Source organism: Tamandua tetradactyla, chromosome 7, assembly GCF_023851605.1.
Source record: "Tamandua tetradactyla isolate mTamTet1 chromosome 7, mTamTet1.pri, whole genome shotgun sequence".
Classification (NCBI taxonomy): domain Eukaryota; kingdom Metazoa; phylum Chordata; class Mammalia; order Pilosa; family Myrmecophagidae; genus Tamandua; species Tamandua tetradactyla.
The window spans coordinates 56,404,653-56,432,404 of NC_135333.1; the positions used below are offsets into that span (position 1 = coordinate 56,404,653).

The 27,752-nt window shown below is 39.6% G+C and overlaps 1 protein-coding gene across 10 annotated transcripts in view; it reads left to right on the forward strand.

The window, feature by feature from the left end:
* The window catches only part of SFMBT2 (Scm like with four mbt domains 2), a 260,454-nt gene that overhangs the window by 196,211 nt on the left and 36,491 nt on the right, over nucleotides 1–27,752 (forward strand). For all 10 annotated transcript variants that reach the window (XM_077169475.1, XM_077169466.1, XM_077169470.1 and 7 more), the window contains 5 exons: nucleotides 1,751–1,864; nucleotides 4,470–4,512; nucleotides 6,885–6,955; nucleotides 9,296–9,435; nucleotides 23,229–23,338. In XM_077169475.1, the coding sequence (XP_077025590.1) occupies nucleotides 1,751–1,864; nucleotides 4,470–4,512; nucleotides 6,885–6,955; nucleotides 9,296–9,435; nucleotides 23,229–23,338 (478 nt within the window). The remainder of the gene's footprint in view (nucleotides 1–1,750; nucleotides 1,865–4,469; nucleotides 4,513–6,884; nucleotides 6,956–9,295; nucleotides 9,436–23,228; nucleotides 23,339–27,752) is intronic.

Here is a 27,752-nt window from a genome sequence, read left to right on the forward strand (position 1 = left end):
TTGCAGTTTGCCATGTGGAATTAGCTATGAGGCAGCCTCTGCAGACGGAAGGACGACATGAACTCTTATGGATGAGACCCTGTGATCTGGGGCCAGAGTTCTCAGTGTATGCCAACTTGGAGGACTCTTTACAAGTTCCAGAGAGATTTGCACATATGTATATGCTTTAAAATATACCAAGTGTGGAAAGTCTTCTTAAAGCACTGAAATGATTCATTTTAGTTTTTTTTTTTTTCTTTTGAAGTAACTTGTCCTTCATTAATCTCACCTTTAAGACAACCCTTTGTTCATGGGAAACTGTGCCTTTCTTCTCTGAATGTCTTTTGTTGTCTGGCTGTTATTGTGGTGATAGTGTTGGCTGTAGTTATAAAGCAGGGAATTCATTACACAAAGGGAATTCATTCCACGAGTGTCAGATGCTCCTTCATCCTTCTGCCCTCCCAGTTCGTAGCCCCCTAGTCCTTTTCCCCATTGACACCCACTGGTTATCTGTATTTTGCATTTCTCTTGAAATTTTTTAATGACCATATGAATATAGATTATTTTCCCTTTATAAATTCTATATGCAGCATTTCTTCTGCACCCTGCTTTTTTTTACTTAGCAATACACCTTGGAGATCTTTACACATGAGTATAAAGTGGTTTTCTTTTTTTTTTTTTCAGTGTGTTCTGGGTATTTTTTACATACCGGTTTATTGGTTTAACACTAAATTAGTAGAATAGGTAGAAAACATAATCAGTTTTCACAGTATCTGCTTTATGATGAGTGAAGAGGTTGGGAGCTAGTGAAACTAACAGAGAAAGGACTGTTTTCTATTTTACTCCTGGTATTTTGCTGCATGATGTTATGCTCTGGGGTACTATGATTCAGTGTCCATCCGATGTTGCGTGATAACATGTATGTGTGATGGTGTTGTACTGTGCTATTTTCATCTTGGTTTTCAGTAGGTAACACAAGCAAAACAAGATTAAGTGGTCAGAGCCAGTGAGTCACTATCTATTAATAGAACTCTTATCTTTTGATTCTTGGTTCAAGAGTGTCTTCACTCAAAGTCTTTATTTTTTTGAAAACAGCTATTGATTCAGTGTAGAATTTTCTTCTTTTAACTGGTTCATTGGGTTCCAAATTTATTTTGTCATTAGCTCAAACTCCTTGAAGCTCTTGCTAATAATGTTATATCCAGATGTCTTCTCTTTTTCAGACTCTCTTGACTGTTATGCTGGTTTATAACCAGGTTATTGTGATTATGAAACAGGATGTGAGAGTTAGGCAGCTCTCCACTTAAAAGTCTTTCCTACACAAACGACTTTTGTGTGATGTGGTGAAAGTCTGCAGGCCACAAACTGAGTTCAAAATAAGTGACTTCAGTCAGACTGACAAGTTAATTGCTCAGGGTTGGTGCTGTAGCGTTTTACTGGTTCCTTTCAACTGTACCATTTACCCTTCTTTTGTTGAAAGTTGACCATAGCTTGGTGGGGGTTGGCGTCTGTCCTGAACGTGTGCCCTGTAACCTCCAGTCCAAGCTGTGCCCCATCTTTTCTCCACATCCCCTTCCCTTTAGCCTCTGGTCCTCTTGCTGTTTCAGTTTGGAAGCGGTTGTATCTGTCACAAGACAATCAATCTCCCTTAAAGTAGCGTCTTCCAAGAAGGGGATGGTTTTCTTAATCTCGGGGATATCCTGTTTATTTTCCTGTGTCTTTGTCAGTGAAATCTGGTTCTCCCTAAGTGTCTTGACTTTTTCCACTGCAGGTCTGCAGACTCCCATTCCTGAGTTCATTGTCGACGTGGAATCTATGGATATCTTCCCAGTGGGCTGGTGTGAAGCAAACTCGTACCCCTTGACTACACCGCACAAAACAGTTTGTAAGTATTGCCGACGTGGGGCGGTGGGAGCGGGGCACATCTGGGATGTCGGTGGATGAATAGATAGTTTTGTGAAGAAAGTATAACCAAGCTGTGAAGATAAAAAAGGTTTTAGATTTTCCAAGGAGCACCGGTATTTCTGTTAGTTAATTTATCCTTAAAAGCTTGCCTGAGGTGGAGATTTGGAAGCATTTTGCTGGTTGACAGATTAAGGCATGGTATTGAGACTACTGGAGGTCACAGGTAGAGATAAAATATCTGAAATCTGTACTCTTGGTTTTTGTATACAGTCTATTATTTTGATTTGAAAGATAACTTAAATTCCGTAGTTTTTATATTGTCATTTTTGAGGAAAAACTAATAATTTATATATATGTGTGTGTGTATACTAATGAACTGGTAAGATTTTGTCTACACTTTAAGTACATTGTGCCCAATTCTTATATTCACAAAATTATCAAGTGAATACAATATTAGTGATTAAATAACCCAGCAATAATATAGATATATTTAAATAATATAAGAATATGCTTTAAAATAGAATATTATAGATCATTGTCATGAAATATCTTGAAGCCTTATCAATCTCACCATTTATTATTCCATCCTAATGTATATGGCAAGTGCTATTTAAAATTGTGAGTAAAGATAAAGGGTTTCAATTCTGGTGAAATAGATTGTATTCGTGATATTTTATTTTCATAATTTATATGCTAGCCTTGCTTTTCTCTAGAATCTTACCATAAGGTACAATTATGTAAATTCTCAGAACGTTACTCCAAGGAAAGTTCCATCTCATGGGTAGCTTCATGGTCACTGCTGGAGGTAGATTTTGAAGGGCTCTTAAGAGTCTTTCTCCTCAGTGTTGAGTAAGAGCAGTATAGGAAATTTTATGCACAAAAGTGCATAGGCCGTTCAGATTATGGGCAGGAGTAGATTTTAAGTTGATGGTCTTTTCTCCCTTCTACCATACTGCACAGCGAGCCTGAGCCAATTAGAGTAACATTTCCCCCTTACTTTATAAATATTTCTAAGATTTGGGCCTTGGAGTAATTATTTCATTCTCAGTGTTTTTTTTTTAATTGTTTTTTTTTTTCACTTAAAATGATGCAGATTCTTAGCTAATGTAGCCAATGGTCTGGCTCTCCCTCGGTTGTCAGGGATTGAGGACCAATCCATGTATCTTAATTGTCCCCTGGTCAGGACCTATTGTCCTGTATTGTCTTCCCCTTCTTTCATGTGCATTTGAGACACTACAAGTGCTTTGAGTCTTTCTGGAGCAAAGTCACATATGGGCTAATACAGTTATATTCAATCCTGCTGTGCTTGGCTTCTTCCCAGGATATCCTACAATTCAGGCATCCCTACCCTTGTTAACTCATGTTTTATAGATCATCACGTTTATATTTCTTTATAGTGGTAGTAAGAATTGAATACTAAGTAAAGTCAGTAATGGGTGACATTTTATTGACTGTTTTATTTGTTTTTATTTTCACTTCTTCAACATACATTCTTTTTGCTTTAAAGAGGCTTGTTATACCTGCCAAACTCTAAACAGGCTTAGAAGTTCTGTTAGAACTAATTATGCTTACATTGGAAGAAGCAGGATTATCTGTGCCAAAATGAATGGTTGCCAGAAGCTCTGGTTTATTTCTTTTAAGGTGATCTTAATCTATTATAAATATAAACTGAAAATTTTCTTATCCAAAAGTTATTATTTGCTGGTTTTTGTCAATATTTGACAGACATATTCGTTAGGCACCAGTCTTCCTTACATAATAAAATATTTTAGTCATAAAACACGCTTTTAATCCTAATTTGGGAGCATACCCTTACAGTAACAACTTGTTACAATTTCTGTGAGGGATAAAAAAAAGACTCTGTTGGGTAATCATGCTTGCAACAGTTTATCTTGCCACATATGTTTATGCAAGGTTAGAAATTTGTGCTTATCTTTCTTATTAAAGACCCATTTTTAAATAAAATAAGCAGTGGAGTGATAAGATTAAATATACTAAGTTCTATTTAGACCTCATTTCTGATGAGACAAAGACTGTTATGCTAGAAGAAATTAATATAAAATTGTGGCATGAGTGAAATTGCTTTTCAGTATTTTAATTATTGCTTGAAAACTAACATATTTACACTTAAGCTTGGAAGGCACAGAGTTTCTAATTGAGGTGATGGGAAAGTTTTAGTGATGGATGGTGGTAATGTAGTGCAACATTGAATATAATTGACAGCACTGAATTATATATTTGAATGTGGTTAAAGGGGGAAATTTTAGGTTGTGTGTGTACTACTAGAACAAAAATTTTAAGAAAAACCATAGGACTTTACAACACAGTGAACCTAATGTAAATGATAGACTATAGCTAGTAGTATAATTAATATTATTTCATCAGTTGGAGCAAAGATAGCATACTAATGCAATGTGTTAATAATGAGGGGTGCCTATAGGAGCTCTGTATTTTCTGCATGATTTTTCTGAAATTCTACAAATTCTCTAATTAAAAAAAAAATTATGTTTACAAAAAGGCATTTGACCAACTGGCCAACTAGGTAACAAAGCTGGTTCTTTTTTCCCTTTATGCCTGTTTTTCAGCACAAAAGAAGAGAAAGATTGCAGTTGTGCAACCAGAAAAACAGTAAGTTTTTTTCTTGCACATACTACATGATAAACGATTGAGTGTCTTCCTAGAGGACGGCAAGCATGGCTATTTTAATTAAAGAGTTTTAACAAAAGCACAGTAGTAGAGAAGACAGTAAAATGTAGCTACCCCTCTTTATTGTGTGCCTGTTAGGTGCAAGGTGCAGTGCCTGCTGCCAAGGAGCTTATAGTCCGGACTGTAATTTCTCCTTCAAATTCCACCTTGGTGCACCTGCAGGATATCTCAGTGTGCATATAGGTAGGGAGGCTCCCTGTGGTCTTTGTTTCTTAGGGCCATCCCTCAGCAAACTGTCACTTCCTAACCTTTGCAGTCACAACTGGGCCTGGGAATCGGTCTCACCCCAATGCTGCCTTCTCCCCTGGGTGAACTTAAACCGAGTTGCTCTAGTTCTCTACATCTTAGTGCCCTCAACTGGTAAAATACCTATTTCCCGGGGGTGGGGGGTGGGGTGGGGTTTTTTTTTTTTTTTTTTATATTTTTTGAAAGATGAACTTAAATTTCGTGTGAATAAAATTGTGGCCCATAAATGGTTAAGTGAATGTAGGTCACCCACGTCCGTATCATAATTTTATGAGAAAAGAGCTTGTCTTTAGTTTCTCAGCTGCTAAAACAGATACTACTTACTGGGTTGGCTAAACATTAGCAACTTATTTGCTCACAGTTTCAGAGGCAGGAAGACTTGCTCCCTCCAGGGGTCGGTAGCATTCTGGAGGCCTGGCAATATTTGGGTTTTTAGGCTTTCCCATCACATGATGATGTCTTTTCCTTTCTCTTCTGGGTTTTGTTGAATTCTGGGTTCTGCTCCTCCATTTGGCTTACTCATCATAAAGCCTCTGGGACTAGTTAAATTAGTTATGTTTAGTTAGGGTGTGGCTAACTGAAAGCCCATCTCCATTCAATTGTGCCACACCTCAGCTGAAGACAACATCTTCAGAAGTTCCTATTTACAATGGATTCATACCACAGGAAGGCATGAAGGTGGAGAACATGATTTTTTCCTGGAGCACAGAATTCAGCCTACCAGAGGGCGTTAGGGTAGAGGGACTAGATGCAGGTAGTATGTTTTTGAGCTGTTGTAATAGCTCATAACATTTTTCCGTATTGAAAATTACTTAAAAATACACTAATATATATATTTCCATGGCAAGTGATTGTTTTCTTAAGTGAAAAAAATATATGCAAATGGGAAAGAATTGAAAACAGCATTTTCTCTGGTACCAAATTTTAAATTTAAATCGATATAACTGAATAATAATCACACTGTTATTGAGAATTTAATTTAACGGGAATTTAGTGAGATTAACAATGCTGTGAGTATTGTTACACATTCATTATTCAGTACATCAGGTTATTAACTTGGATTCATTTTATTGGGATACCACTGAAGTAGAGAGATTGAATAATAGGCCCATGGTTGAATTCAAGTTTGAATCCCTAACTCCTAAAATTTGCAGTTCCTGCATCAGGATAAGTGACAGCCTCCTTGAAGACTAGTTGAAACCAAGACTTCAAGGTGATTGCTGGGATTCACCCCCGACATTTCTCATCCAGAAGGTCTGGGGTGGGGACCCAGAATTTGCATTTCTAACAAGTTCCTAGCCAATGCTAATGCTGCTGGTTTGGGGACCTCACTTTGAAAATCACTGCAATGAATGACCCCATAAAATATCATGTAATGGTATTTGAGTTTCCATAGTCTTTCTTCCAAGTATTTTCAATGTGGCCAACATGTGAATGCCTCTGTGAAGCCCACCTCACCGCCCCCCGCCCAAAGTCTCCTTTTTCTTTATATTTATTCAGCATCTCTTTACCAAGCCATAAAGCAGAGCTCCATTCTAGAATAAACCTGCTTCACATTTAAGACTCACCAGTTTTAGGTCTTCTCGTAAGGTCCTTTTCGCGTGGCCATGACCCACCAAACCACAGACACCAGAAATAAAGGAGAGCCGAAAGTGGTTTTCAGTTAGACATTGAATATGAAAGGTGCCACTTTAATTAAATACAGGTTTATGCTTCTTCACTTCTAAATTGTAACTGGAGACACTATTACAGTTTTATAACAAGGGAGAAGCCCATCACTGCCCTGGGAGAACCTTACCGACGGATCGGGACTCCTCCAGGGCAGACGCCCCATGAGTTTCCGAGAGCTTCAGGACATTTGAGAACAACTTTTCCAGAACAATCTTATTTGTTCTTTTTGGTGTTGGTCCTGGATGCACATGTCCTGTCTTACTTTGCTCTCAGATTTCTGAAATCATTGCTTTAACTTATGAAGAGCCATTGGCACATAAAGTTTGCTTCTAAAGTCTGTGACCCGTGATGGAGTTTTGTTTATTTTTTATCAACAGATTGCCGTCCTCAGTGCCTGTTGAGAAAATACCTCATGACCTTTGTTCATTTCCTCACCCGGACACTACAGGTAAGTTAGTCCCATTTAATGCCCCGTGTTCCTTCTCATTTTGTTGTTATGAGTCGTGATGTGCATGTACTTTTTGGTGAATAGGAGCATACCTAAACTTTCAGTCTATTCTCTTTTTCTTGGTTGTTACTTATTACAAGATACCTACCTCGTAATCATTTTTAATTTCAAAGTTAAATTATTTGTGCCTCTTCTTTACAACTTCTTGGTCAGTAGCTGTTGAACAGCACTCAAAAATCTGCAGGAATTAGGGTCTCAGGGCTACTGGGGAATTAGAAGCCAAGTTAGGGTTGTGTTGTATCATGGACTATCAAGTGGAAAAGGAAAGAGTTGAAAATGTCATTATTAGGCATTCCTTTTTTTGACATTTCTTCCAGTTTCATTTGCACTTAACCCTAGCGAATAATACGTCCCTGCTAGCTTTTGAATTGTTCTCTTAAAACCTTCTGTGTTTGAGCAGCTGATTGTGAACTATTTATGGTTTTTCACATCAAGTCTTACGTCTTACAGAAACTGTTGTTATTGTGAGTTTCCCTTTGACTCCCAATTTGATAATAGACATGTTTGTACATTGACCATATTTGATTAAGAATGCTGTATTCTAAGCAAAATGAACCTATTCTGAATTCCAAGGTTAAACCTGCCAGCCACTGGGAGAATCATATAAGTTCTCTTTGTAACAGAGAGAGCAATTGTATTAATAGACTTATTAAAATGTTTTTTTCCCCTAAATATCTGGACAGGTTAATCCTACCAGAATATCTCTGTGTAAATGTAGCTCTGGACTTAATTTTTTAGGTCTTGTTGTGTAGAATTCAAGCTTCAGAGTGGTTTTAAAATCAGCTGACATGGGGGTCAGCTATCATGTCTATCGTTGTTTTTATTCCTTTTCTCTTCCATCCACAGAAATGACATTTCTCCCTCCTCCTTACCTGTTGGTTCTTAGTTGAAGTCCTCATGAGAGCTAACATTCTTAGACTATTGAATTACCATTCCAAATTAACAGTAGGATGTATGTAGAAATACCACCATTAGTGGATCTTAGCCTGGGGTCAGGTTGGGGGTGAGGTTAGGATGAGCCCCTTAGCCAAAAGTGAAACTTTATTTCTTTTTTACCCATGGCAACTTGAGACACAGCAAGACCAACAACTTTCCCCATTCACTTTCTAAATTGAAAGAGTAATCAGGAAAATCCAAATTTAAACGACTAAGAGGTCCGTGTCACATCCATCAGATTGGCAAAATGAAGATGGGTGGTAGTGTTGGTTGGATGTGGGGTAGTGGGAACTCGTATTCCATGCCAGTGGGCACATGTGTTGGGACAGCCACCATGGGAGATCAGTCTGGCCCCATCTCTAGAGAGCTGAAATTGTGCAGACCCTCCAGCTGAGCTGCTACACCTGCAAGGCTCTCATGTCCATACACAGAAGTAGACTCTTAGAGCAGTGTTCATTGGTGTGTTTGCTTTATAATCATAAAAAAAGTAGAAACAATTAAATTTCCATCAATAGGGAAATAAATAACTAAATTGTGATATAGTTACACAAGGGAATAATATGCAAAAGGAAAAGATGAATGAATGTTCTAGATGTATGCATAAGTAATTGCATCAAACATTGTGTAAACAAGCAAATAAAAAGTTGCAGAAGTGCCATGTATAGAACATTTTTTTAAATATCCAGAAAAAGATTGCATGCACTTATGGAGGCACATGTACATATGTATGTGATAAAAGTTTCTGGAGTTGCATGGAAATGATAAACACCCAGTTGAGGGAGGTGGGTACCTCTGGGAGAGAAGGTCAAGGAGTTCTTCGGGGGAGATACATGGGTGAGAGTGAGGTGGGACTTAGCTGTGTAGACAGTGTTTGTATTTTGTTTTTATGGCAGGATATGATACTTGACTTGTCAGTGTCTCAGTCTTTGTTTCTTTTCGGGTCATGAAAGTTGCATAATAAATGGGAAGATTTATTTATATGGTAGAAAATATAATCAGAATTTCCAAGATATTATTATGGATATAGAATGTCCTAATGTGAAGGCATGATGCACGGTTTCTCAGAGGAAGCAGTTTCTCTGTTTTTCTCCATTGGCCGGCCACTACATGGAACTAAAACAAGGCCCCCTGATTAGTGTTCTGAACGCTGGACTGTATGGACATTGCCTCTACCTTTTTTGAGTCCTGTTTGTTTTTTAACGCCAGACTTGCTGTCAGTCACAGTGTCCAATAGCTTTTTCAGGTAGTTTGCTGGCTAGGTGGGTTAGCCAAGTTTTTCATCGGTTCCCTCAGCTGTGGGAGTTGTGATCCTCCAGCATGAGCTGTGTTGATTTTCTCCCGCAGGTACCGTCAACGGGAGGTACTGCTGTCCTCAGCTTTTCATCAACCACAGGTGTTTCTCAGGCCCTTACCTGAACAAAGGAAGAATTGCAGAGCTACCTCAGTCGGTGGGACCCGGGAAATGTGTGCTGGTTCTGAAGGAGGTAAAGCACTTTCATAATCACTATCAGATTATGTTAACAGGTGCCATCAAAGGATATTTAAGTTGCTAGCTCTACCAGTTTCTAAAGGAGACATTAGAAGCTTGATCCAGTCAATTAACCCGTTTTAAGCCCCCTCTTTTCTCTCAGTCCTTTGGGTTACAAGCGTGTATGGGAAAAGGGGCACTGGTGCTGGTGCCCTTGAAATGTGACACTGGGTTTGCATGAAGTGCTGTAGATGTTGGAGGATGATTAGGTGGGTATAGAGTGAGGATCGAGGGTTGAAGAATCGAGCAAGGTTTCTCAGAAGAGGTGCATTAGAAATGAGCCAGCGAGGCTGAGAAGGACTGCAGGAATCCCTGTAGAGTACTGCTAAGAATAGACCCACGTCAGCTGGGTCACAGGCTTCCTGAAACTCGGAAGTGATATCTCGTATTTCTCTATCCCTCCTCCTGACTTGGGAGGCGTGCAGTAAATGTTTGTATGGGCTCCAGGCCTGTTCCTGAAGTGTGTGTCGTGGGCTGCATCCTAAACAGCTTAGAACGATGGCATTATTTTCCATTTCTCTTCCTGCGGTTAGGAGTCAACCTGCGCAGAGAGGTGGCTCCTGATTCTGTAGACGGAGGCTTTTCCCTCTTTACATTTTTATAGCTCAGCCTCAGACAGTACTTGAAGACAGATTGCGAGTTTGGGACAATTTCTGCACTATTCTTAGAACTCTGTCTCTGCTTTTTCTACACACATCAGTGCTTTCTCTTCAGAAAGAAGACACCAGATACATCTTCTTTATTGCTCCTCTGCCATGATGAATGCTTTTCTAATTCCTTGGGCACAACAATCCATTTATCCACCGAACACGTATTTGTTAGGGAGCTTCTAGGAGCCAGGTGAATAAAGCACACGATCAAAAAATGCATACCGTTTGCCCCCTGCTTGATCGAGTTGTGCATTCTCATTGAGAAGAGGACCCTGTCCAAAGGTAAATGTACAGAACATAAGAGGGACAGGAGTGAAGTATATGGGAAGTGACACTTGGTCTAATTTAGGCAAAGAGAGCAGAATTTCAAAGGCACAGCAGGGACAAGGCCATACAGGTGGAAGTTCAGGGTGTATTCAGGAAAGGAGGAGGTAGTGGACCTGGCTGGAGCATGAGTCCTTAGGCCAGGGGACATTAATAGCTATAAAAGGGAATGTTATATTTTCAGAAGAAACAGAGAAAGAAATCTGACTCGCCTAGTGCTGCCATGTGAGGCAGGAGCACAGAGGTGGCAGGCTGTTCATGAAAGACCATCTGGGCCACCCTTAAGAATTTGGGTTCTGTGTTCTGGGTAATGGGGAACCATCAGAGTGACATTATGCTGATGCTTTTCCCCCAACATCAGAACCCCTGCCTCGATATCACACTCCATTTTGCTTAAAGAGAACAAGGCAGTTGAAGCAAAGTCACAGCATGTTTGCTTCTCCAGGGCATCTGTAATCTTAGAAATTAAAGGCTTTTATCTAGGTAGAGGAGAAAAATTCTCTTTTAGAGAGAAAATTGGGGTTATTTCCAGAAGAAAATCTGGAAGAAATTGCCCAGGCTGCTGTTATGGTTACTTTTTCAAGCGCATTTAATAAATACTTATCCAGCGTTGAGTATATATAGTGGTTAAAATGTGGTCCCTGTCTTCCATGAGCATGCAGGCAAACAGAAAAGCCAGTAAGTAGAAGGTTAAAGGAAAAGCTTGTCTGACAGGTGCTGTGCCAGGGTGTTCTGGAGGCCGGGAGATCGTATGGAAGTCGCCAACAGTCTGTGGGAAAGTGAAATGGGCAGCCTGCTGCAGGTAGAGCGTGAAGCCTTACAAGGCTACAGGCAAGGACTTCCATGGTGCTGAGGCATGAAAGGAGAAAACGGGAAAGGAAAGCTTAAAGCACTTAAGATGTAATGACTGCAATTGTTGGACCGGGATATACAATAATGGATTTTGTATTATACTGGGTTCTTCACATGTGTTCTCACTTGGCAGCAGTTTGGAACTACTCTCATGATAAGTGGCTTATGTTCTAGTTTGCTAGCTGCCAGAATGCCATATACTAGAAACAGGATGGCTATTAAAAAGGGGAATTTAATAAGTTGCTAGTTTACAGCTCTAAGACCAAGAAAATGTCTCAATTAAACAAGTCTATAAGCAAGTCTATAAAAATGTCCAAATTAAGGCATCCAGGGAAAGATACCTTGGTTCAAGAAGGGTGATGATGTTCAGGGTTTTTCTCTCAGTTGGAAGGGCACATGGTGAAGTCTGCTAGCTTTCTCTTCTGGCTTCTCATTTCATAAAGTTCCCCGAGAGGCATTTTCCTTCTTCATCTCCAAAAGTTGCTGGCTGGTAGACTCTCTGCTTCATGGTTCTGTGGCGTTCTGAAGCTTTCACCAAAATGCTTCCTCTTTTAAAGGATTCCAGTAAACTAATCAAGACCCACATAGAATGGGTGGAGACACATCTGCATCCAATCAAGTTTAATACCCACAGTTGATCGAGTCACATCTCCATGGAGATAATCTAATCTATCTATAGTGCTGAATACGGATTAGAAGAAACTGTTTCTCCCCACAAGATTGATTAGGGTTAAAATATGGCTTTTATAGGGTACATAAATCTTTTCAACCAGCACAATAATTTGACATGATGTCCTGAAACCTACCAGTATGGGACTTACTCAGCATAAGTGGAAAGGAGATTCCATAGATGAAAAAAATCTGTGGCTCAAGATAATGGTGATTGAGAGGGAGAGAAGTGGCTTTCTGAACAGCTTCAGCAATTTGGTTAAGTGATCAGAACGCTGGTTCTCTCTTGCTGTTTGAATTGGCACAAACTGTAGTTCCCCATAGATATTAAAGTTGATTGAAAAAGAAATCAAGCCAGGATTACACTGAAGAATTCCTATCAGTATAAAATAAGACTCCTACACTAGGAGTTGACTTTTTTTGGTCCACTGTAGCTTTCTACCTGTGGATGGATTTTTGTTCTGGTGCTAGTATCTGCCTGTATTTGTGCCTGTTTTGAATCAGGAGTAATAGGGAAGGATCAGGAAAGACGATGGAATTGCAATAAACTGATGGTTTTTCTTGGAGCTCCTCTCAAGAATGTTTTACATCGCAGTTTCCATTTGTTAAAATGAGACATTCAGTTATACACTAACTCTCTTAACAAACAAGGTAGTCTCAGGCCTGGCCTCTCCTTAGGGGGTCAGCTATTTTACTTTACTAAATGACTCTTTTTTAAGTCCAAAGTAGGTATACCTGATATAATCCAAGAGGTGCTAGCAGCCAAATTTAGGCCAGGTCAGAGCAGTTTTCTGATGACAAAAGTAGTTTTTTGCTGATGTTCAGAAAATGCATGAGGCAGGGAGAAAAGCATTTAAAAAAAAAGTGCTTCATATCTGGGAATGCAAGAAACATGTAATTTCCACCAGGCTAATATTTATGCTAATGCTGTTCTGTTAGCCCCAGAATCTTGGTATGGTTTCAGATTTCATTTTATTTAAAGAGAACAGGATAATTGAATAAAAAACAGAACATGTTTGCTCTTTCCAGGCCATCAGTGGTATTAGGAATTAAAAACTTTTCTGGCTTTAGAAAATGGAAATTGATGGTTGGTTTCTCTCTGTCTGACCTACTAGAAATAGACAACAGTCATGGACATGGGTGCAGAGTGGCCTTGAGAAGGGATAAATGCTGCTTGAGAAGGGGAGACCCTGAACTCTGAGCAGGCGATATACTTGGTGTGGGGCAGGGGTAGAAGCTTCTGGAAAAAGTCATCATTTGTCTGTCTCCTCACCTTCCGGAAAAGTGAGCGTTCTGGGCACTAGACTTGAGTGGGGTTTTGAGAGAGCTGTGACCAGCCTCAATTGCAGAGAGGGTGCAGTGAGCTGGAGTCCAAGTCAAGCAGATGGTCCAGCCAAGCAGGTGGTCCAGCCAACTGTGAGGCCAGGCTGAGGTGGGAATCATGTGAGGGAACTCAGAACGAAGTAGATCTTGTGGGGAGGAGGCAGGGTAAGCTCTTAGAGGTCCCCTCAGGTGCAGGGCCCGGTCACCCAGGAAGTACAAATGTAAGTGATGGTGTTTACCATAAATCAAACCCGCCATGCCCAGTATGGTCATTGTCAATCAGTACTGTCCCTTTCTTTTCTCAATACATCTGCCCCCATACCTCTCCAGGATACCTATTCCAGGGTCTGCTACAGTCATATAGACTACAGGTCTTGGTACGTTGTGAAGTTTTGTGTCATCGGCCTCCACATTTCTGAGATTATTAGCCATGTGTGATGGTCTCCTTTGTTATTCTCTTCTTTGTGCATTGCACATAGGTACTGAACTAATTTTTCTTGGTGTATTAGTCTTGCCGGATGCGATCTCAACAAGCATTTACTATCTCAGGGTTTTGGAAGCTTGAAGTCTGAATTAAAAGCGCTAATGAGTCCATGCTTTCTCCCCAAAGTCTGTAGCATTTTGGTGCTGCCTGGCTGCAGTTCTTGGGGCTCTTTGTGTCTCTGCCTCCCATCACTTGGCAGTGCTCTTGCTCACCTCCTCTGGCTTTCTCTGAAGTCTGTGTCTGAGCTTCTTCTGCTTATAGAGGACTCAGCAATATTGATTAAGGCCCACTCCAATTCCTTTTGGCTACACCAAAATAGGATCTTCAAAAAGTCCATTCACAAATGAATCCACCCCTTAACTGATAATACCTTCTCATTTTACAAATGAGCTAGTACCCCTACCATAGAAATGTGGATTAAAATTAAGCATGTGTCTTTGTGGGGGGTGCATAATTTTGTCTACCACGTTTGGTAATTTATGTGAAATCTCATAAACTGCCAGGCCTGAGATATTTACCTTTACAGACAGTGCATTAAGTTTGGTGCTGTATGCTTTTGTGTGCCTGCATCTGTGAGAGAGAGCAAGTGAGTGAGCTAGCATGAGCACAAGGCAGAAGGAAAGTGGAACAGGTAATGTATTTACTTATAGCAGTATGTCCTGGGATGAATATTTTATCTTCTCATAAAGGCTCATGATGAAAAAAGCAACAGTTGGCACTGGGTTTCGGATTTAAAGACAGCTACTGCCACTACTACCCACAGACTCTAGATAACAACGAATTGGGATATTAGCCTAATAACCAGGCACAGATTTCTGCCTGTGTATTTGCGTGTGGGTTTGACCAAACAAGACAGGACTAGGGCAGAGAAGAGGATAAGCCCCCCTCTTTTCTCTGCAGAGGTGTTGATGCCCCTCAATGAGTAGGACCACCTCTCTTGCTTATCGCTGTTGCTTTAACAGTAAGAGGATTGGAAAAAAATACCTTCTTCTAGAGACACCTCTTTCTCCATGTACCTTTTGTCTCCTCTCTAGTCTCAGTTACATAGAGATTTTATGTGGTCTTTACATAGCTCATCCCTGTTTTCACCAACTAATAGAAATTTAGAAAGTCTGGTGCCAGGCATGCATCAAGAAATTATTTCTGACTTTGAGATTATTCCAGGAAGTGTGACAGATGTAAGCCTGTCAGGTGAAGTATGATTTCCAGCATCACAGCCAAGGATTGAAATATTGAACGTCACATCATTCCGAGGTGGAAAGAGGGTATGTGGAGGCACCGTCACTGAGGATTCCGGGGCCCGTGCTGGGTCTGCTCTGCTTCACTGACATGTGAAATAGGTTTGAGCAGGAGGTTCCAAAGAAATTCACTGTGTTACACAAGGCTGGAGCCTTATTTGTCTCTTAAATGGAGTGCCGTCGCTCCTACTATCTTGCCCTCCATCACAGACTCTCTGCAAATAGTGCAGACTCTCCCCAAAGAGGTAAAATGACCACTGTTCCTTGTAAGCTGGCAGTTTGGAATTTGGCTGTAGTTGCTGTTTGTAGTTTACATTTCTGCTGCATAGGTGATCCATGAAGATACCTCCTTCAGTCTCTCTGCTTAGATTATCATGTTTATTTCCCACTGTTAGAGTTCTGTGATATCCTGTTTGAATTTCTTCCTCATTATATCTCTGAGCATTTGCTCCTAGCTACTTCTCAACAAATTCTAAAAACCTAGGAAACCTTATTGTGGAAACCTAGAAAGTAAGAAATCCAATGTTGCTTTAACTGTTTACAAATGATGATGTTCTACTGATGAGGATAGCTTTTATTCTTCATAATGGACATATCTAGAGCAATGGCATTGAGGCAAGCTGGTACTGAGGCTGTGGGAAACTTGGCCACATATCAAGGACTTACTCTTTCCAGGTAATATTTGATGCAGGAAAAGTCTCGCATAGCTATCAACCAGTTGAATCATTCATCAAAATCAAAGAACTATGTGGACATATCTCTTGAAGATACTCTGTTGTGTTTTTGTTGCCATTAATGTTCGCTAACCCATTAAGAATATGTTCCCATTAGGTGTATGTATCCAGCTCATGGGTAGGTATAAGCTACAGCAAACATACTAGTTCTGTGATACGGAAAGTAGCAAGGCACTGGATAATGTCTGGGAAGGTTGGCAAAGGAAAAGTGAGGAAAATAGTGTTTTGCTAAGGATTTATTATGTGCCCGTGAAGGAGACAAGATACTTTTGTTGAACTTTATGGTCACATAAGAGGATAGGATTTTACAGCAATGAAAAATAGTAAAAATTGATATCTCTTGGGCCTCCATTCCGATAGATTTTTATACTCTCAAATAAATTCTCAGAGTGAATGAGTTATTACTCTTTAGATGGTTGGAGAACGTAATCTAATTTCTGTGCTCATATTGAAATTCATTGAATAAATTCAAAACAATATTTATTGAGCACCTGCTTTGGCCAGATAGAATTTTAGCTACTTTGAATAAGCAGCAAGCAAAAAGTGGGGCTTGTGTTCCGGAAGAGGCAGACAGTGAACAAACAAACCAGTAAATAAATAGTAGGTCAGATTGTAGACATTATGAAGAAAATAAACTTGTTAAAGAGCCAGAGAATAATGGGAGAAAGGTGCTATAATATAGAAGGTGTCCAAGGGAGGCTACACTAATAAGGGACTCAGTGAGTACAGACCTGAATGAGGAGAGAGATGGGCTATAAGGCTATCTCAGGAGGAACAATCCAAACAGATAAGGTGAGAGCGAAGGCCTCAAGAGGCAAGGATGTGTGAGGCATGTCCTAAGGGCAGTTGGGGATGTGTGGCTGGAGCCAAGTGGGCAAGAAGACAAAGGAGAGAGGTCAGAGAGATTATGTGAAGCCAGTTCATGTAGGCCCTCAATGGCTAAGGTAAGTACTTTGGATTTTGTTCTCAATGAGAGAGAAAGCTTTGAAGAGTTGTAAGTTGGGGAATGGCTAATTTGACTTCAAATTTCAAAGAATCATGCTGATTATTGTATGTAGGAGAGAGACTCTAGGAGGATAAGGGTATAAGCAGGGTGAACCCTCTTGAAGCAATTGCAAAAGCCCAAGCATAAAAGTGATGATAGCCCAGACAGTTGCTTGCACCTGGGTGGTGGTAGTACAAGCGGTGAGAAGCCTCTGGATGCGGGTGCATTTGAAGGTGGAATTGCAAGGGAACGTTTCCTGATGAATGGGATATGGGCTGTGAGAGTAATAGAGAATTCAAGGAACCCTCCAAAGTTTGGCCTCAGCAGTCAGCAAGGAAAGTTGTAGAGAAGAAGGAACCCATAGGACAGATTAAATCTGTGTTTTGGACAAACTAACTTTGACCATGAAGCATCCGAGTATTGAGTCTGGAGTTCAGGGAGAAGTCTGGAATGGAGATATAAATTTGGTTACGAATTTGCTAGTGTCTGTATAGAGTTTAAATCCAGACCCATCAAGGAGTGAATGTAGACAGAAAATGTAGAGACTGTAGAGAAAAGTGCCAAGGACTGGACCTGGACCATCTCCTTATTTGAGTTGGAGAGAATTAGAATGACTCATCAAGATACTCACCAAAAGCTACCAGCAAACCAAGAGAAGCCCTTAGAGGAGGGGATGGCAGATGGTATCACATGTTACTTCACAGAGTAGACTAAGAAAAGACCTGAGAATTGCCATTGTTTAGCAACGTAGATATCACAGGTGATCTTGGTAAGACTAAGTTCAAGGAGTCCTGGACCTGGAAGCCCCATTGGATTGGATTCAGACAAGAACGGAGGAGACAAAGAAGAGGCTGGGAGTATAGAGTTTTACTATAAAAACAGTGGAGAAATGAGTTGTTAGTTGAAGGGAGATGAGAGATGCAGGGAGGGTTGTTTTTGTTTTTTAATGTGGGAGATATTACCGCAAATGTATGTGCTAGGAGGAATGATTCAGTAGGGAGGAAGAAAACTAATGATGTAGGAGAGACAAGGAGAAACAGCAAGGTAAACAAAACCTGACATTCCCAAAAGTGGTTCAGGAGCATGAGTTCGAATGGAAAGGTTTGGGGAGGGGGCAGGATTTGAGACAGGGTGGGACTAGAGCCTACAGAATCCAGTTCTGGGTAGGAGGGCTGTTTTAGGAGTTTCAGGTTTCTGCTGACTAAAATAAGTGAGGTAGGCACAAATGGGATTCTCCTGTCAGTCTTCTAGTAGGAGGTAGAAAATTCCTGACAATTATAGTCTCTTTTTTGGGAAGCAAGGAAGCAGAGAGTGGTGTCAGGACATGGGAGAAGATGGTCTCCTTGGAGAAGCAGAGCCCAGTGGGACTTCCCAATGTGACCTTGCCACTGAGGCAAAGAGAGTGTGGCATTACCAGGAGTGCCTTCTCCCAAGGCCATGAGCAGGCTAGGGGAGGTCAGCGACACATTCAGAATCTAAATAAAGGCAGACTACAGTCAATGTTGGCCAAAGCAGTCAAATTCTAGACTTGATAAAATAGTTCAGATGATTATTGTTGTGATTAGAATTTTGTACCTAACAACAAAAGAAGAGATGGCTATGATCGTTGGGATGAGATAATAGTAAGGGAGTTCTACCATTTGATACAGCAATTACTTTGATCTTGGCACATGCATAGAGTCTTCTGTTTTCAAGAATCCAAAATGAAAATACTACCTTGAAGGAATAAATCACTTTGAGTCCTTTGTGTTGTTTCCTTTTCAAAGCCAGCTTCATGCTTTCTCTGGCTTCACTGGAAGACTGGTGTATGCACTAAAGAGAAGAAAAGACTCTTGTAGCTCCTGTCTTTTCTTGCAAGCATTTTCCCTTATTTCAAGTGTTGGTGGCATTTACATGGGTAAGAGTGAAATAAGTAATGCTCCCATACATCATTGTCTCAATAGACCCATAATATGTAGGGTAAGTGTGATATAATTCAGGGGGAAAAAAGGCACAACTGCTGTTATTCTTCTAAAAGTCTCCCAGACTCTCCTTTTCCAAAGGAAACATCTTAAAGTCAACATTCTCCATTTACTCTCTATTTAACAAAAAATAAAAACTCTGCTCTGCAGCCTGATGGGAATTGGATCTAATAGCCAGTGCCAGCTGTGTTGAAATCTGTATCTTTTCTCAATTTTTTTCCTCTTGCAACTTTCCACATAAGATCCTGTTCACTAGGGAGACACTCTTTACTGAGAAATGACTAATTAAGCAGGTAAAATTCTTTATCATTCTACTTTAAAAATAAAAATGGTTCATAAAAGTTAGCTACATTGATCTGATTTTGAAATTGAAAAGAAATCCTTTAGGTCCACTGGGGCCTTTGATGCCTCCTTATTTCTGTGAAAAGCTAATTGTAACCATGAACCATGCAAAGAAGCAGCAGAAGAACCTGTTGAAATATAGAGTGAACGGTGAATGAAGGCTTCTTTTGGGTCCACATCCTTTTCCTGAGAAAGAATTCTGTCACATTTTCTGGGAGCTAGTCTGCCCGTAAGGGTCTACATGTAAAGACCTCTCTCTTAGGTCACCAAAATCAGAAGATTACTAACCTTCAAAGGCGTGACTCTATTACATACCATTATGTCTGTCTCACTCAAGATGCGGGTGCCACATTTGCATTCTGAAATGGGTTTCGAATTTTGACACTTAAAAAAATTATCTTCCTCTGAAGTGGTTCCTTGCCCTTTCAATATGGTTATTACCTTAATCAGATTATGTAGTTGGGATTGGAAATACCTAAGTTACTTCTGGTGTTTTGTGAGAAGTTTTCATGGGAGGGAATATAAAAGGAAATAACCCAATAGCATGATTTCATAAAGTGAACAGAAAAAAAATCCTATTTGATGTGTATACTCTTACTAAAATTATACATGAAAGGGAAGGAGAAGGAGATGGACATTTTGAGGGACTTTAGTATGTCACACTCTGTAATGTGTTTTGGTTTCCTAGTTGCTAAAACAAATAACACACAATGGGCTGGCTTAAACAATGGGAATTTATTGGCTCACAGTTTTGAGGCTAGAAGAAGTCTGAGATGGAAGCATCAATAAGGCATTGCTTTCTCCCCAAGATAGTGGCATTTTAGGGCTGGCTGCGGGTGCTCTGTCGTCCTTGGCTCTGTGGATTTATGGACACATGAAGCCAAGGACCATAGATCTAGATATATAGATGTATGGATAGATGCATGGATCCATACATGTGTTGGATCTGTGCATCTATGGTCTTCTTCTCTGGGTCCCATTGACTTCTGACTCCTTCCTGTGGCTTTCTCTCCCTCTGTCTGAATTTCATTCTGTTTTTCAAGGACTTCATTAGTTCAGACTAAGGCTCAATCTGATTCAGTTGAGCCACACCTTAGCTAAAGTAACATCTTCAAAAGAGCCTGTTTACAAGGGGTCCACGCCCACCACCATGTGGACCACGGCCAAGAGTTCTGTTCAAGCCGGGTGCCCAGTTTCAACCTACCACGTAGCATGTTTTCGTCCTTGCTAAAGTATGCAAGCAGCTTCTACACTGCTCTTCTTTTTCTCTCTTCCTCCCTCTGATAATCCTTCTGCTCCTTCTCCCATACCTCATCCAGTCACCATTTTCTGAACAAGTGCCTATGCCTTGTAGAGGTAGGAATAGAAAGCGGATTTAAGGACCAGGGGGTGGAATGTCCTGTCAGATGACTCAGAGTTCCAGGGAGGCGGAAAGTGCTACCAGACTTCAGAATGAGGTCCTTGGTGTTAATGGACTAAACTCACTAGTTAAAAGACACATTGACAGAATGGATTAAATAATGTATTGTATCTATATGCTGCTCACAGAGCTTTATCTTAGACCCAAGGATACAAACAGATTGAAAGTGAAAAGATGGAAATAGATGTTCTATGTAAACTGTAACCAAAAGAAAGCACAAGTAGCTATAGTAATATTAGATAAGATAGGTTTTAAATGTTATATCATGTTAATTATAAAAACATTTGTATCTTTATATTTTCTTGAAATAAAAAACTTGAAACTGTTCAGTAATATAGATCATTACTATTGCAAAGTTGTTATGTTCTAATAACCTTCTACCTGTTATTTTGAGAATGTATATAGTTTTGATAGTTAATCAAATTGTATTTAAATTAGTGTTTAAGATTTAGAATGTAAGAAACATTGATATCTGTATCTATATATTTTTTCCTTGTTTGCCTTAATTTGAAATTGTTTTATATAAATTATTTACAAACACAGGCTTTCATTTGGAATGCTAAAAAATAAATTATAGAATAAAGATTTAAAAAATAATTAAAAAAAAAAAGAAAAATAAACTAATGAGGTCCTTGGTGACCTTTTCCAAGGCATTTTTATGTAGTGATTGAAGAAGAGACCAGATTTTGGTAGGCTGAGAATTGAACTGATGATAAAGAGCTAAAAAATTTTGACTATGTTTTTGAGAAGTTTAGCTCTCAAAAGAAGCTAGTATCAGAAAGCTAGGGAGTGTCTAAGGAGAATTATTTTCCAAAGGTGCAGGACTGAAATGTCAATAAAGGCCAGTGGGTAAAGCAAGGTTGAAGGGAAAGGAGAGTTTATTTTATGGTTTAATGGATGCCACACTGATAGTTCTAATAATTTGGCAGAGAGAAGAATGCTACTTTGAAATATCTTTTGTATGCCAGGAAATTATTTCTATTATTTCATGTGACATCCCTATGAACCAGAAAAATATCAGTGCCCCATTGAACATATGAGAGAAGAGAAAGTTAAGCATTTTGCCCAAGGACTGATAGCTTCTAAGGGATGGAAGTGGTACTTGATCCCACATCTATTCAACTGCAAAGGTTATCTGTTGCCTCACTGCTGTAATACACTGTCGGAAGTTAACATGTAGAAGTATGTTCTCAAAAAACATTTCACGAATCCCCAAGAAATCCAGTGAAGTGCACTGTTCTCGAAGACACTCAACCCTGCCCCCAACACACACACACCAGTTTATTGGGAAGAGTGTGGGTTAACATCGCATTTGAGATCTTGTTGGTTCTTTGGGGAGGGGGCAGACAGGTTCCAAGCCATCCTCATGATCAAGAACATAATAGATTGAGCTCTGACATTCTCTGATGTGTACTAGTCTCATTCTGGATAGTATAATGGCTATCTACTTAGTTATTTTCATGGGGGTAACTGAAATACGTTACAATATCACGTACACACAAATCATCCAGCCCACAATTCCCAAAGTTTTATAGGGAGCTTGTTGGATTTGCATACAAATGCTGTGGCATTGAGAAAAACCATTGGTTATACTCATTTTCAATATTCAACGCTGGAGGCTTTTTACAATTTAATTGCTGCCGATTCCAAACTGAATGGAACTTTAGAAGGCATTTTCTTTTCACAGCCACAAAATGCATTTCGATATGCAGCAAATAACATGTAGCTCTGGGGCTTTCTCAGCTAAACACAATGAAAAGAAGCGGTTGGAATTTTATTGTCTGTTGGGTAAGCACTTTGGGCCTTATTTCAGTCAATTCTGATTTGATTTATTTTTTAACTCAGATTCTATGACTTGTACTGACAGTAAACAATAAAATCAGATGATTATTCTAATACAAAAAAACATAACCACACTAAAGCTGCCCGTGATGCATTGCCAGTGCTTCTCAGTGCCCTGGCTGAGCCGTGTTCTCTTGTTGGGGAGATGCAGTACCTTGGAACACAGCCTGGTACTACCCATGCAAAGAAGAGACTGTTGCCTAATGTCTGTGTAGTATAAAATATATTTTTTTATGAATTGAGTTCTTAGTTAGCAAATGAGAAGTACTTTGTTTTTCAGAAATAACCCTAGGCACAGACCAAGTGGGAACTATTATATTGTATGGTGCTAGGTGTGCTGAGCTATTCTTTAAAACACTGACGTTTCAGACAGTGTTAAATATTCATTAATGGAGCCCACATGCTCAGGTTAACTGCAAATGATTTGCTACCCTCCTTACAGGTATTTGAAGTCTACCCAGAAGTGTTGGCAAGAGCACATCACCTCCATTTCACTGCTCCCATTTGAAATCATTTTTAAAAAATAAAATAAAATGCTCCATCTCCCATCCTATCAAAGAGTAGTCCTGTTGAAGAATAATAAAAATTCTTGGGAGGAAATGGTTCCGATTTTCTGTAGCCAGGAAGAGTTCATGAGAGTCTGCCGCCAGTCTCCCCCATCCGACCTCGGTGAGCAGTTCCCACTTTCAGGCCTGAGGGACTGGATTTGACCACCTGTCTTATCCTGGTGCTGGTGAACCACTTCAGTGTTAGCCTGCAGAGTGTTCTGTCAGACCTAATCATGGTCCTTCAGACATTTGCCCAATGGCGGTTGCCAAGCAGAGGCTTCCTTCAGTGTCAGAGGGGTGGTTTTCAAATCCTTATTGTTTGAGTAAGAATGGCTCCAATTAAAGTTCACCGCAGTTATTTTTTTTTTTCGCACTAGGTTCTTAGCATGATCATCAATGCAGCTTACAAGCCCGGAAGGGTCTTGAGAGAGCTGCAGCTGGTGGAAGACCTACACTGGAATTTCCAGGAGGAGACACTGAAGGCGAAGTAAGTGCTTTCGATTCTGGAAAACGAGGGGTTGGGTAATACTTCGCCTGCGACTCTGAAACTTGCTGTTCCTCTTTTTGACTTTGCCCAGCAGACTGCAGGAGTGCTGTACTGTGGTTCTCTGTCCTACTTACAAATTGATTGACGTTTTTGCTCTAGAGGGTTGCTGTAAGCTGTAGGACTCCTCAGGTGAAGTAGAGATTTGCTTAATAGGTACTTGATTATGGTAAACATCCAATTTGCTCATTCAGAATAAAAACTTACCGTGGTTCAAGGCCAAGACTATTTGATCGAAAGGGAAAAAATTATAAAGGGAGGATATCCTTTATTGTTGTGACATTGTATTCATTAACAATCCTTAATATTTGATTGCAAAGAGTTTTATGTCAAAGAAATCTACTCTGGGAATTTACAGGTTTTTTTTTTTTATTTGTTTGTTTTTTAAGGAACCAGTACATCTATTTAGTTTTGGTTATGTAAAATGGCAGTGGGCTTTGGGTTGACGTGTAGAAGTCACTGTCTTCTTTTCTTTGGAAATAGACTTACTGGAAAGGGGATGCTTTGGCTTTGCTTTAAATGTTTGCAATCGAGAGTCCGAACTGGACTGATTGGGTTTATATCCCATTATTTGGGAGACATGTAGAAAAAGATAAATTTCTTGAGATAACTTGATGTTTAATCATTGCTTTGGTGTTTTGAGAAGCTTTTCATACTTATTTATGCTTTTCAAAAACAGTAGCTCTACTGGTTGACTTTGTAACAATTTCCTAAAGTATCTTTGAAGTGTAGCATTTGGGAAATGATGCTTTTTTAAAACGACTGGACCACTTTCCCGTGGCTAGGGAGTATGTAAGCCCCCCTTGTAAGAAGGTGCCTACCTGATTCATATGAAAATTTAGGAATATTAAAAACTGTATATGACCAGTAGTATTTTCCTCTGTAGTAAATTATGCTGGTATTGAGTGGAGATTTTGAGATATTGTACCGTTATTCAACATCTGGTGTCTGTAATCAACTTAGCATTCCTGGTGTCTCTTTTGAGCATCTCTATAATTTTAGATCCAATAAAAGTCATTCATAGTCTAACGATACTCTGCCAAACTACAAAAGGTAAAGATAAATTGTGTAAATAAAGAGAACTTTTTTTTGTATGAAAGGTGGCACTAAAACTCAGCCTTTCCTTCTTTCCCAAGAAATGCTTAATGAGGTGTATAGAAATAGTAAAAGCGCAAAGAATCTTAAATTCCATTAAAATCTTCCCTGCTCCTCGGGGAAGAGCCAGAAATTCACGCCAGAAAATGACAGGGTAGTTCTTTTTGCAAAGGTTGCACTCATTTCCATGCTACTACATTGACTGGATCCTTTATTAAATCCAGCATGATACAATGAAAGCAGACATTGTGCAATCCAGTCTTGCATATTGTAAAGGCAAAGCATTAACTATTATATTAAATATGGCAGTAAGTTCCATTGTAAAATCTTACATAGCAACTTATAATGAGAAAATGTTCTAAACAGGATTTCAGGTGTGCTAGATTGCAGCAGCGTCTCAAAGGGGCATCTAAGAATGACAGGTTACAGTCAGCCGGAGTTCTCCCATTATAATACTGTGTGTTGAGTCACCTTCTTCCTTCTTGTGTAAGAAGACAACCTTTTAGATCTTGACACCTTTGCTGTTTACTTTGGTACAAAGAGGAGGAGAGACAGAGCTGACTAATTTCCCATTTGGCTGAGGGGCAGAGTGCTGTTATTTTGTTGTTGTTTTTTAACTTTGTATTTTGAAATACTTTCAAACTCAAGGACAGTTACAACAGTAATACAAACTCCATACAAAGAACTCCCATGTACCCATTTCTTCCCGCCCAGATACCCATACCCACAATTTTTACATTTTGCCTCATTTGCCATATCATGCTATGTATCTTATCTATTCTACCTACCTCTCTGTCTGTCTGTATCCAATCTCTGAACACTTGAATATAGGTTGTATAAGCCATGCTGCTTGAGCACTTAATACTGCCATGTACATTTCCTAAGAACAAGAATATTCACTTATATAACCACCTGAAGTGCAGTTTTCAAGTTCAAGAAACTTAGTATTGATATAAAGCTTTTAGTCTATATTCTAGTTTTTCACATGTCCATTAACGTCCTTTTAAGCCTTTCTTCTCCCTTGCTGGATCCCATCCAGGATTATGTATTGCATTTAATTGTTATGGTCCCTTTAGTTGCTCTTTCTTCTTTCTTTCTTTTTTTTTTAATTGTGGGAAAATACATATAGCATACACTTTCCCATCTCAACCCCTCCCAAGCATTCCAGTCAATGGGATTAATTACAGTTACGATATTGTGGTACCCTCACCACCTTCCATTACTAAAACTTTCCCATCTCCTCAAACAGATACCCTACACCATTATATATTAACTCTCCATTCTCCCTGCCCCTTGCTCTTGTCAATCTGTACTCTAATTTCTGTCTCTGTGAGCTTATATATTCTCCAGCATTTTCTTTGTATTTACCAAGGGGCCTAAATGTGACACCATAATTCTGTAACGGTCTAATTAGATTTGATACCAATTTAACTTCAATAGTAAATGCAAACTGTGTTCCAATACTCTTCTATCCTCCCACTTTTATGTACTTCTTTTTTTTTTCATAAAGTATGTTTATGTGGCTGACTTTGTAGCTGCATCTAACAAAGGTAACACACATTTCTGATATTTTCTTCAGATAATCTCCCATGAGTGAGTTTCCAGCATTTTCTTATTATTTACTTAATTTATAACAACATTGAAAAAAATATGTTTGAATAACTTGATAGTTACAGGACAAGGGACTAGCTAGAATTCCTCCGGCTCTGACTCACCAGAGATGGACATTAAATCAAAGAGTCTTACAGGAAATAGGAAGAGCCTACAGAGATCCTGAATGTATGCTGTTATTTCCCACCCTAAATCTCTATCAGAAAAAGTCAAATAAAAACACTGCAAATCTGTAGCAAGAACCTTCCATTAAAGGGCATGCCCTTCACTACGTTAATCTACTTTCTGTAATGGGCACATTCACCTTTGCTGACATTTACGGTATGTCTATGCAATGCGCATTTGTCCAGGAGCGAAAAATCAGATTTACCTAGGAAAATCCCAAGAGAATACCCTTTGCTTCCAATATCTTCTGTTTGGTCGTAATAGAGTGGGAAGCATAATCTGTTTTTCCCATAAAAGTTTCCGAAATATTCCTCGTTCCAAAGTGGAATGGCGGCCATGAGAAAGCCTGCAAACCAGATGCAGGTGAGGACGGCGGATGCCCCCCGCTTCCCAGGGCGGGCGCTGCTGAAGGGGAACACGACAGCCAGGAGCTTCTCCAGCGTCACATATGTGAGCAGCAGGACGGACACCTCTGTGGACAGCATGGCCAAGAGGCCCAGGAGGCGGCACTGCAAGCTCTCCATCCACAGCAAGGCATACTTCTGATACTGGCCTCGGTATTTCATGTCGGAGAAGCCAATGAAGAACAAATAAACTCCCATCAGGCAGTCCGCACAACAAAGAATTTTGATGGACATAGCATGAGTCATATTTTCTGCTTTAATGAAAGATCTCATGCCAATGACAAAAAGATTTACAAAGCAGGTAATGAAAGCCGCAACCCAGACAAATATCCTGAGGATATTGTTAGCCAAGAGGTCCTCAAATGAAGAAATGCCGTCAGTCAGGGGTATACATATTCGGACATGGGGGGCGTAGGATGTACTTCTTATCAGAAAATAAATGTTTATACATTGTGAATCCAAAACCACTGATTCATCATAGCATTTTATGCATTTGCCTTTTAGATCCTGTAGGAAGTAAAAAGTAGAGCCTCAAGTCAAATATAAAATAATACTGGCATTTATAGTTTTACTCCATTATTACCTTCATTGGAGATCTTTATTTCTTTGTGCTGCTTTGATCTGTTGTTTATTGCCCTTTCCTTTCCACCTGCAGAACTCTAATTAGCATCTCTTATAGGACTGGTCCAGTAGTGACAAACTCCTTCAGTTTTCATTTATGTGAGAATGTCTTAATATCTCCCTCATTTTTGAAAGACAGTTTCGCCAAATATAGAATTTTTCGGTTGGGACTTTTAGCACTTTAAATGTCATCCCACTGCCTTGTCGCCTTGGTGATTTCCAGTGGAAAATCAGCACTTAATCATTTTGAGGCTCCCTTGTATGTGACTTGTTGTTTCTTTCTTACAGCTTTCAGAATTCTCTATCTTTGGCACCTGTTTGATTATAATATACCACAGTGTTGGTCTGTTTGGGTTTATCCTGTTTGGAGTTCTTTGAGCATCTTGTTTGTATATATTCATTTTTTTTTTGTTAGGTTTTGGAAGTTTTCAGCCATTATTTCTTTGAGTATTGTCTCTGCT